Here is a 12,495-nt window from a genome sequence, read left to right as displayed (position 1 = left end):
TAATGACGTCAAAAACCAGAAAAAGGAGATAAGGGCAGAAATCGGGATGTTGCAGAAACGTCTGTTTTATTGCCGTAACTGTGAAATTCGATTGCGCAGTATTTTTCTTTTTGAGACAAGGTGACTTGAGAATGTCTCAACAACGTGATTTACCGGAATCCATGGCATGGCGTGTTATAGGCAGACTGGAATCCGGGCAAACACAACGTAGTGTCGCGGACGCTGTTGGAGTCGCCAGAAGTGTTGTTGCAAGGCTGTGGAATCGATTCCAAGAAACAGGAAATGTTAGACGTCGACCAGGGCAAGGTCGGCCACGCGCCACTACAGCAACTGATGACCGGTATGTACGGTTAACAGCCCGTCGAAACAGAACAGAGAATGCTACGCAGCTGCAAAGACGGTTGCTCTTGGCAACAAGACGAAGGGTGTCCAGTCAAACAGTGCGTAATCGCCTTCATGAGGGAGGGCTCTATGCACGTAGGCCAATGGTCTGCATTCCGTTGACCCCACGCCACCGTGCGGCCCGAAGAAGATGGGCTGCTGAACATCGAGATTGGGAGCAACATTATTGGAGCCAAGTGCTGTTTACAGACGAGTCCCGATTCAGTCTGGAGTGTGACACCCGACGTGTTCTGGTATGGAGGGACAGGGGCACTCGAAATAACCCCGCATTCGTTCGTGAAAGGTCACAATACAGACGAGCTGGTTGGATGGTATGGGGTGGAATCAGCATAGGCGGACGTACGGACCTGCATATCATTCGGAATGGCACTTTGACGGCCCGAAGGTATGCAGACGAGATACTGCGACCTCATGTCATCCCTTACGCTGGAGCCATTGGAGATTCCTTTGTTTTCCAGGATGATAATGCCCGACCGCATAGAGCTCGTCTGGTGGAGAACATGCTTGAAGCTGAAACAATACAGCGTATGGAATGGCCAGCGTGCTCTCCTGACCTGAATCCAATCGGACGACGCATTGCTGCGCGACCAAGGCCGCCTGTTACTGTCCGAGACTTGCAGATTGCACTTCTTGAGCAGTGGAACAGTATTCCCCAAAGTCTGATCGATAACCTCATCGCATCCATGGCAAACAGGTGTGCAGCAGTCTTAGCTGTTCGAGGAGGCCACACGCCCTATTAAAACTCATGCATCATGTCTAAACAGTACTTTTTCTTATCGTTTACATGTAACCAAATTGTTGCCCTAAATCATCTTTTCATGTTTTTTCCATATTTTCAAAGAATTAAAGCTTAATTCCAAATTTTTTTACGTCTTTTTTCTGTATTGCGCATTGATACGAGTGTACTATCCATTGTATGCCAATACGTGGCTGTCTCGCACGGTTTTCTTCACTTTTTTGCTTGCTCCCCTAATTGTTTTGAGCAGTGTAGATTACATTTCTGTACTAAACTAGACATACCTAAGTAATTTTTAGTACCATAAGCATGCATTTTAAAAGCTGCAATCATTAAATTTTGAATAAAACTGATCTTATATAAATTATTAAATTGCACACAGTGTCAGGGAAACATTTTCTAGATATAAACTGTTTCAAAACTAAGTCAATAAAATATTGTTTTTTTGTTTTTAATTTTGAAAAAAAAATGCTCAGTGATCTCTCACTTGAGCGTCGGCACAAGGAAACAAGAAAAAAAGACGCATAAGTGAGAAGCGTATAATGGAATAGCTTTGACCCCGAGTGCAGAAAATCTTCTTATAACCGAGAGAAACGTATAAGTGAGAGGGTGTATAGGTGAGTGATCACTGTACCTAGCTCAAATTGTTTGAAGAATTGTTCAATAAATATTGAAATTATCCCGAAAGGAAAAAAAATCGATTTTTCTGTAGTTAAGTAAATTTTTCTAAATTTTTTTTATAAAATTACATTACTTCCAGAAATATTGCAGAATAGTATGAGTATACTTGCTTGATGAGCAAAGAAACTGATGAGATGCGGTGGATATCTTATCTGAGAGAAACTACGGATAAATTTCACACTGTGTGTATTCACAATAAAACTAAGTGAAATCTCGAAATAACGATATTCTGTGGACGAAGAAAAATATCATATAGTAGAGCTGTTGTCGTTAAATTGAAGTCATTGAATACCGACCAACTAGATGCTTGATCAGCTGAGGCAAGCACACATTTTATAACCCCCCATTTAATGTTCAACGAGACGTTTAAAGGTGAAATTTGCGTCCCCTTCTGGTCCAGGGCAAGAGACCCACTTGTTCCCCTCACTCCACTTACGGCCCTGTGACCATGGACCACCGGAAACTTCCATACCATAAAATGATTTACTGCACAGCCCTATTGTGTACTACACAGAAAGTAGCTTCGCGGAAACTTAATAAATACTTTCGAAAGGTAAAGGATATCACTATATCGATAGTTGAACATCATTATTCTAGGCAATTCCAGACAAGATTTAAAAAATATCATTGTAGAGGCATTTATCATCGAATGCCTTTGTAGCGAGGTTTAACTGTATATACAAACTTCGTAGCTTACGTAGGATTTTCTAATCGTGGGGGGGGGGGGAAAGAGCATTCTCACTCAGCATTTTTTTTCGTTCCCGAAAGAGGTCGCGTTTTCTTTTTACTGGAAAAATAAACCCTAATCTCAGCTCGTAGGGGGGAAGCGCAAAAGTTTTCGGGGGGGGGGGGGGGCCGGGGGCTCGTGAAAAACTCTGGCCTGGGGGGCCCGGCACTAGCATGTGGGGGGCCATGACTGCAGTCCCCAATCGCTACACTACTGCAAGAGAGGATTATATATATAGGTGCCTGTAGAGTTCCCCTAGCAAACGTAGCTGATTCCGACGCTGACTATCAGCCCATTGATGTTGAAGGTAAGAAATTATTCTTTATTTAAACTTTTGTTTCCCATTAACAAGCAACATGTCAAAATTAAAATTTTTTGTTCAGTAGCTGAATTTTGTTATCTTTGCATTGTCTTTCGCAGAATCAGAGGGGGCACAATACTACCCTGAAGACGATGAGGTAAGATGATACGAATATTTGCTTTTATTCAGGAGAATGTTCTCGCCTCACTTCTCCATGTACACATATCAAGTTTTTTTTTGTTAATGCGACTTTCTGTAATTTCATTTCAAAATAAAATTTTGACTGTGTGATAGCATATAGAGAAATTTTCATTGAATAAGTTCCTCTAACAAGGCACAAAAAATATTTCAAGTTTACTTATATACATTTATTAGTTGATAATAGAGGAAATATTTTTGTTTTTGCATTGTAAGATGAAGTTATGTAATGACAAGTTTTTCATGCAATTACACACATTCGAAATACCATTCAAATCCAATTGGAAAAAGTTTCACGAACAAAAAAAGCTGTTCATTACATAATACTATACATAGCGATGCGAGACAATAATATTCTCCTGGATGTTAAAATTAAATAATGTAAAACTGTCTTTATTCTAAAAAATTACTAATTTTGTTTATATTATGAATTTTTGGCTACCTGGGCTACCGCGCCCTGATCAAATGATCAAAAATTATCAATTTTTGGCATAACCACCGCATGACAACTTTAGCTCCAGAATATTCTCTCCGTTATATTGAGTGATTGCATTTACTTTTCGTTATGAAGCTGTTTTGGAAACTTTTGAACATTATAAAAATTGTTTTAAAGTGGTTAAAAGTTTTAGAATATTTTTCTTGACAAGAATCATCTTCAAAAGAACATTTGAGAATTTCATATCTATTCAAGAATGTGTTTAGGACATTAATCATTAATATTCATCTAATGCATTTCATAATTTTTATCCATAGCTCTGCATCCTTTTGTCTCATCCCCCCCACCTTTTCAGGCAAAAAAATATGTTCTAATCGCCCCGGTCTTGTTTCTTTGAGAAACACAGTTCTACATGTAATATTATCGTTCTTGCTCTTACATCTCGTACCCCTCATGCCAGAGCACGAATGTGCTAATTTCTCATCTTCTGGTTTGTGTGAGACCTTATTTTCCTATCTTAAGTTTTGGCTGAAATACAAATGTGTATCCCTATTGAAACCTGTGTGGTAAAACATTTAGGCAAGTAACTTCATACATGGGTAGAGTCAACATTCATATGTCATTTCCCTCTTTGTTTTTTTTCTATTAAGGAAAGTATCATTTGTGCTTCTGGCATGAATGCACTGATGCGTAAGTAGCAATTTATCAACATAACGTATATGTCTGATGTATTCATCAACCTAATGTGTCGTTGCAGGATATTTACAATCCTGGGGGAAAAACCGTCTTTCGAGGCAGGTGTTTCATCGTCACAAGCCTCGACACCACCTTCCAAAAAAGGAACTAATTACCTCGTATTTAAAGGAGTATGACCGCAAAGAGGGAACATACTTTCAAGCGTGCAAGCAAAGTTTGTCAAGGCCACCACCCCCTGCAAAGAAGGTGAGATTTCTTATTTGAACGAATCACCTCCACTCAAAGAGCGGTGAAATGGCCAGCAGTTAGGAAGCAAAGAGCTGTTCCAGCATCTGCGCTGTCAGCAAAAAAAGTATCGGAAGCGATACAAGAAAATTCGGAAAGGGAAGCCAAACTGAACAAACTACAGAAAAACAACAAATATAACAGCATGATATGATTATGCAGATGAGAAAGAAAGAAATGGCAGCGCACAATGAACTATTTGAATTCAAGAAAAAATTTTAAAAACACAATTAGCCATTTTTGAGGCATTCCAGAAAAAGGTGGAGAAAGATAATTAATATTACCTTGCACATATAAAATTTACTTTCATTTTAATTTTTTTTTCATTTATTCATTCCTTTTTTAATTTTTCATTTTTATTTCCTTTTTGTTTACATAATAAACATATTTCAATTGGAAAACTTTTGTAAGTCTCCACAAGATTTAAGATGAATGAGCACGCAAATGAGGTAATTGTCTGCCAATAATTTGCAAGTGCGTACTTTGCAAAGAAGAAACTTATTTGAGTGCTCACATCAACTGCAGATACAGCTATTTTTATTTTTCGTATGTTGAAAGGCATGCTCCTTTTCTTCCCACCCCTCCGTCAATCAACAATAAAAATTACGAGCAGCCTACCACTCTTGTCCTAAAAGTTGAATTAAATGCAACCAAAAAAATTCCAGTACAGTCAATCCCACTTTACTAAGATTACTTTTGTAGTCCCAACTCAAAACTAATTCTGCTCAAGATTTCCCTTTCAAAGCGTTTTCTCGCTTACATTTTTCATGACAGATTTTTGGTATACCAAAGTGGAATCCACTGCAAAACACCTTTCCACTGTTTTCCAGGTAAAAACAAATTCAACAATATAATAAAGCCACTGCAAAAGAAAAAAGATAGGTCATCAATATACAATTTTAATTTATATATCCAGGCTAATAATATAACAAAGTGTTGTGATGATACAAGGCAAAGCAGGAGGTGATGCCGCCAACCCTGGTTAGCACCACAAATTTTCAGTGAACAAATCTTCCATACAAACCCTGAAGTGGCATGTTCTGAAATAGGGCATATATGGGCCAAACCCTTGGCCGACTGAAAATGACCTTCGATAAAAATTCCATAGTTTTATTTTTTTATACGAAAAGTCTTTCTCAAAGTTTTTACTGAGATTGTTCTGTGACGCAATGTCGCAGTATTCGGCCTTGGGGCGTATATGGATTATGTAAAAAACTCGTTTCAGCGCTTTTTTTTGTTGTTCGGATGTATACAAAGTGAATGTGCGTTTAATGAGGCGTGTCATCGTCATAAGCCTCGATACCACCTTCCAAAAAAGAACTAAATACCTCGTATTTAAAGGAGTATGACCGCGAAGATGGAACATACTTTCAAGCGTGCAAGCAAATGCCACCACCATTAGTAGCATAGCAGAAAACTCTCGCAAAAAAGGCGAGAGCTTCCTCATTTGAACGAGTCACCTCCACGCAAAGAGCGGTGAAATGGCCAACGGAAGCAAAGAGCTGTTCCAGCATCTGCCGTGTCGGCAAAAAAGTATTGGAAGCGATACAAGAAAATTCAAAAAGGGAAGCCGAACTGCACGAACTACAAAAAAAAACAAAAAAAAAAACAACTAATAGAACAACATGGAAAAATTATGCAGATGAGAAGGGAAGAACTGGTAGCACCGATGAACTGCATGAATTTAAGAGAAAACTTTTAGCAACACAGAAATTTTTGAGGCATTTCAGAAAAAGTTCAATCTTAACTTGTACATATAAAATTTACTCTCATTTCCTTGTTTTTAATTTATTAATTTCATTTCTTTAATTTATTCATTTCATTTTTTTAATTCATTCATTTCATTTTTTTAATTCATTCATTTCATTTTTTTAATTCATTCATTTCATTTTTTTCATTCATTCCTTTCAATTTTTTTTCATTCATTCCTTTCAATTTTTTATTTATTCATTCCTTCTTTTGTTTTTCATTTATTTTCTTTCTCTTTTATTAACATAATAAATATATTTCTATTGGAAAAGTTTTGTACGTCTCCACAGTATTTTAAGACGAATGGACAAATGAGGCAAGTGTCTGCCTATAATTTTCAAGTGTACACTTTGCGAAGAAATTTATTTGAGCGCTCGTGTAGCAAAAAAACATAAAAAATGCTCACATCAATTGCAAAGAGTTATTTTTATTGCAGATACAGCTATTTTTATTTTTCGTATGTTGAAAGGCACTCTTTTTCCCACCCGTCTTTCAATCAACAATAAAAATTATGAGCAGCTTACCAAGCTTATTCTAAAAGTTTTATTAAATGCAACCGAAAAAAGTGCAGTACAGTCAATCCCACTTTAGTATATGTACTTATTTTTGTAGTCTCAAGAATGATCAGAATAAGTCAAAACTAATTCTGATCAAGATTTTTCTTTTAAAAAGCGGTATCTCGCTTACATTTTTCATGACCGTTTTTTGATATACCAAAGTGGAATCCACTGCATAACCTTTTCACTGTTTTTCAGGTAAAAAAAAGATTCAACAAAATAACCACTGCAAAAGAGAAAAAAAAGATAGGTCATCAATATACACTCATGTCCATAAATTAAGGATAATCCAGAATCACACGGAAATCGAAATCTAAAGTAACAATTTCACCTGTAGAACTGTAGAATTATCACACACATCTGCAAGAATGATATGCAAATTTCAGGCAGCCACCAGATGATGCCGATAGTACGTCACAATGACGAGAGTGTGAGACGGGGTATATAAGGAATGGTGGCAAAGAAGTAAAATTGTTCACAAGAGTTCTGTAAGGCGCTCAGTGCCATAAGCAAATAGTTATGACACAGAGGACGCATGTGGATGATTTTTTACATGGTAGAATTATCGGCCGCCTGGAATGTGGGCGTACTCAGATGGAAGTATCCGAGGAACTTGGAATTGCCCAAAGTGTCATCTCTAGGCTTTGGCAACAATTCCGAGATAACGGAAATGTCAGTAGACGTTACAGTACAGGTCGCCCCCGAGTTACAACGCCGAATGAAAACCGGTATTTGGCAGTAACTGCCAAAAGAAGCATACGGAGCACAGCATCCGACCTGTCTCGTCAGCTATCTGCAGCCACGGGTACCACAGTTTCAAGGCAAACCGTCTACAGACGTTTGGGAGATATTGGTCTATATGCTCGCAGGCCTGCCAAATTTGTTCCGCTCACGGCAACTCACTGTCGGCAGCGATTAGCCTGGAGTAGAGAACATGCAATGTGGACATCGACACAGTGGGCTTGTGTGATGTTTTCCGACGAGTCCAGGTTTAGCTTGCAGTCTGATTCACGTCGTCACGACACCGTTACGGTGGTGCAGCATTGCTCGTTTGGGGTGGAATTATACTGGGTTCCAGAACAGATCTGCATGTTCAAACCGGAACCATGAAAGCCCAAATTTATCGGGACATCATTCTGGAACAACATGTACGTTTGTTTAGGGGTGCCATGGGCGCAGAATTTGTGTTTATGGATGACAACGCCCGTCCTCACCGAGCAAACATCGTAAACGAATGCCTTGAATCTGAGGATATAACCCGTATGGAATGGCCAGCATTCTCACCTGACTTGAATCCGATAGAGCATGTGTGGGAAATACTTGACCGACGAGTTTCAGCCCATCAACCACCTCCTACATGTGTATCGGAGAGCATTGCTTGCTGAATGGAGTGATCTTCCCCAAGATCAGATCGATAATTTGATACTCAGCATGCCTAGGCGTTGTATGGACTGTATTTCATCGCATGGGATACATACAATGTATTAACCATCATACCAACCATGTAATAGTAAGTTTTTGTAAAGGCGATATTTTTTACAATTGCTCCAGGGAGCGAAAACCGTAGTTTTTATAAATTGTATCATACATACACCATCGTTTTTGTTCTTTATCTTTTGTTTAATAAATGGTCTTTATGAATAAGTAATGTTTGTTTTGTTTCTGAACCTTTATTTGCCGGAGCTGGCATTATCCTTAATTTATGGACATGAGTGTATATAATTTCAATTCATATATCCAGGCTAATATAATAAAGTGTCGTGATGATAAAAGGCGGAAAAATAGGAAGTGATACTGCCAACGGGGCGCGCGCGGTAGCCCAGGTCGATAAGATACTCTCCTAAAGTACCAAAGGATGCTTAGAGGTGTCGCACCCGGTTCGTCCTTGTCAGAAAACTTTCCTGACACAGGGGTACAACAGAAACGGCAACATGACCGCGGAAAAATTGCTAACGCAGGGAGTCCCCTATGGAGGGGCTAGCGCACCAACCTCACGATGAGTTTAAAAAACAAGCCTGCCGTTCGAAATCGACAATAAATTGTAGGTCCCAGTCTAATTTTCCCTCGTGTGCAGAAAATGACCGTGGTACGACAAAAATGATCAAATGATACTGCCACCGTGGTTAGCACCACAACTTTTAGTGAACAATTCTGCATTAGGGCCTATATGGGCCAAACCCTCTAGCAGAAGGAAAATGTTCTTCGGTAAAAATTCTATCATCTTGTTTTTTTTATACAAAAGAGTGTTTTTCTCAAAGTTTTTACTGAGATTGCTTTGGAACAGCAATGATTGTTCTGTTTCGCATGTCTCAGTATTCAACTGTGGGATACATAGGGAGTAATATGTAAAAAATTTATTTTACCGCCAACTATTGTTTGGATGTATACAAAGTGAATGTGTGTTTAATGAATACCTGCACGAGTGTAGAATTCAAAATAACCATTGTATTCAACGAAAAAGATTTATTAATAAGGAAAGGGTACAATGAGTATACAGCACCAGTGTGCTAAAGGCTGATAAGAAAACATTTTCAACAGTGCATGCTATTACTCGCTGGTCATTACGTTTTCAGTGATATCATCTCCCTTGATTTGCTTTATTATTATTTGTGATTATCAAAACCAAATACGGACCTTAACCAAATACCACCATTATCTCCCTTTATTTATTTTGTTTTTGCACTTATGAAATGTGTCGCTAAATTGATGCAGAATTAAAATAATGTCCAAGGTAATTTTTATTATTCAAGAAATATTTAAGTAATTATAAGTTTTTACAATTGCATGAATTTTCTCATCTCAAACGTTTGAATTTATGTAATGAAGCTTCTCCGAAATGCTATTCCAACCATGATGCAATGTAACGCCAACTTGTTGTAGCGCTCAATGATTCCAAACTCTACGTACAAACTTTTAGGGGAGGTAGAAAACACAAAAAAAAAACAAAAAAACAATCGCACAGGAATGCATGATCCGAAACCCCAACCTGATCAGCTGGAGGATACGAAAATGCAGAAATGACAATCCAATAATGGGTAGAAAAACTCTTTATTTAGCGATACTTTACACGAGGGCAGTAAGTGCACACGTGGAGTTTCACAACAAGTTTTTACCGTTGGGGTTTCCGGTCATACATTTCTATGTGATTCTGTTTTCTACCTCCCCTAAAAGTTTGAGTTGTGTTTTGAATCACCATGTATATACACGAGCATAGGAAGGGTACAAGGCTAACGCGCGCGGAAATGCAAAAACAGCAGTACCAAATGTTAATAAAAAGTGGCATGATGCAGAAGAGTCAATGCAAAAATAGAAAGTAATGCATGTACAAACAGCAGTTACAATTACTGATAAAGACTGTCCACAAGGAGCGGTACCAAATACTGATGAAAAGTGTCATAATTCAGAGAATACAATGCGACGTAGAAAGTGATTGATATATGTGCGAAATGAGACAGTATATATAAATGGATAAATATGGGAAGGGTTCAATGCTTTGCATATCGAGAAACGGGAGAACTAATTACTGAAACAAAATAAAAAGTGATAGATATATGTGCGAAATGAGATGGCATGTGAATTATTATTTGATTTCATTAAATTTTAATCACTGAGTTTTTTTGCTAGCGATGTAAAAGAAGTGGTCAATCTCTCATATTACAGATTCTGAAAACAACAAGCTTGCTTATTAAGGTATCCTCGTCTATCCTATCTAACCCAGGAGGTAATCACCATATGGAATGTAATGAATACCTCGGTTTTTATGATGTGGTTTACAAAAATATCCAGCTTGCCTATATACTACTTATATACTACCTACATATTACTTAATCAGGGCCGGTCTTAGACCTAGTGGCGCCCGGTGCAAAAACAGTAGTCAGCGTCCCCTTCCCCAGGCGCGAATCCAGAGTGATGCGTCAGAGGAGTCATTTTTTGCTAGTCATTACTGTCCCGTAAAATACGGGACTGATTCATTCTACCATATTATCAGACTCTTGGTGTGGTGATCGTCTCATCCCCCCATATACCTCTTGGTTGGATATTAAGGGACGAAGTCGGAAAAACACACTTCTTCTAGAATGGGATTACAGCTATGTAACTTGTAACCAAGCATAAAACCCAGCTTGTTTGATTTAATTAAAAGAGATTTAAAAACATTAAAAAAGCAAAACATCCCACATTTATGCAGGATACTCATCACAAAAAGGATCTATCTTCTTCATACTTATTTTAATTGAATTTTATGGTAAAACACGTAGCGCAGCGCACGCGCCAGCATATCACGTACAGGCTAAGATGATAATAAAAGTGGTTAAATTAAAGTGATATTTCCGTATGATTTCTTTCATATTTATAAAACTCATGAATTTCATTTGAAATTATCCCTTTCAGACCCAGTACTAGGAAACAGAAGGGGCAGGCAAACACCAGCTAAAGCACCGGGCCCTGAAACTTGGGCAGGCCCGTAACTAGTCTGAGTCAACTTGGGCGGTGCAACGAGACGAATGGGAGGGGAGGCGCTTGTAACTCCTTCTTTTTCTGGGCATAACCATTTTATGGAGACCCCAAGAAAAGAATGCCCCCGAGAAAGCACGCTACGGCCCTGGGGAAGGGGCAGGGCCGTCATAAGGGCATCATGGGCCCCCGGGCCAAGCGGTTTTTCTGAGGTCTTACCTAGTGAATTCTAGAAGATTTTAACTGGATCTCATTTTCGTGAGCCCCCTACTCTTGACGCGTTAGACGGCACTGGGAAGGGTTTTTTTTTTCTCTCTGTAGATTTTTTTTTAACCTCAGGGTCTTCAGCTTTATATAGGGGAAAGTGCCCTATAATGAGATACTTGCCTAATATGAGACACCCCTTTATCTCTTTTGTACGGTGATGACGTGTGATGATGGTGTATATTACAATGTTTTATTTTTAAACATTAATTTATTACAATAATTAAAACAAATATTAATTATAATTTTGAATTTTGAATTTTTCAACATAAGTGTCTAGAACATATAAAATATAGTTTTGTGGTTCATTTTATCTAAGCTACTGATTACCCGTGTTCAATTTGCTAAGCGGAATGGAGCTGCTTATTCAAAATAATGTATGATAGAGGCATCACAGAGTTAGGTTTTAGACTTCAGAAACTATAAATCAGTATTAAAACAATAAAAAACTTATTGTCAATGTTGTCAAATAGTTTTTTTTAACCTGATAGATATGCTAAATAAAAAACACTTACTTTTATGTTGATTAAAGGGTTTTAAATTTGGAATTATAATTACTGGGAATCTATTTTGATATTTTAAATTTTCTGATCTGCCCAAAATTTTATTCCATGTAAAAACTCTCACACAGAATCTGTTAATACACTAATTAAACTCATTTATTTTCATCTAAAAATTTCTTAGATCAGGGTGATTAGATTCTCAGATTCACACAGCTTTAAAGAGTATTTTCAACCAAAGCAGAGCTGACAAGACTTGATACCCAAAGCATTTGTTTTGCATGTTTAAAATCAAATACAGCTTCAATTGGAAAACCATAAATGCTAGTAAATATACCATATTATAGTGCAGAAGTAAGAATAACTAAGTTTCACTGAGGATAAGTTACAGGAGTTTCTTAAGCTTCATGTACAAGCTAGCATTGCCAAATTAAATGGCATTTTAGTTCTGCAATTTAGTATTTTGATTGCTAGATATATTTCAATGTTATGCACAATAAGAGTATCTCAG

At 37.8% G+C, this 12,495-nt stretch overlaps 1 protein-coding gene across 9 annotated transcripts in view; it reads left to right on the top strand.

Annotated features, from left to right (window-relative positions):
- cnc (NFE2 like bZIP transcription factor cap-n-collar) overlaps positions 1 to 12,495 on the top strand; it is a 662,445-nt gene that overhangs the window by 566,874 nt on the left and 83,076 nt on the right. The window contains exons 10-12 of one of the 9 annotated variants that reach the window (XM_089239523.1): positions 2,967 to 3,004; positions 4,239 to 4,423; positions 6,967 to 8,362. The exons of 6 other annotated variants lie outside the window; for them this stretch is intronic. In XM_089239523.1, the coding sequence (XP_089095649.1) occupies positions 2,967 to 3,004; positions 4,239 to 4,353 (153 nt within the window). In that variant the 3' untranslated portion in view covers positions 4,354 to 4,423; positions 6,967 to 8,362. Of the gene's footprint in view, positions 1 to 2,966; positions 3,005 to 4,238; positions 4,424 to 6,966; positions 8,363 to 12,495 lie in introns of those variants that run through there. 2 more of the 9 variants (XM_089239522.1, XM_089239524.1) reach the window with 2 other exon arrangements.

Source organism: Pholcus phalangioides, unplaced genomic scaffold (genome assembly GCF_987345545.1).
Source record: "Pholcus phalangioides strain wild (caught in Gottingen) unplaced genomic scaffold, Ppha-v1.0 ptg000011l_1, whole genome shotgun sequence".
Classification (NCBI taxonomy): domain Eukaryota; kingdom Metazoa; phylum Arthropoda; class Arachnida; order Araneae; family Pholcidae; genus Pholcus; species Pholcus phalangioides.
Note: the sequence above shows the minus strand (reverse complement) of the source record. Positions and strands in the feature narration are given on the sequence as shown.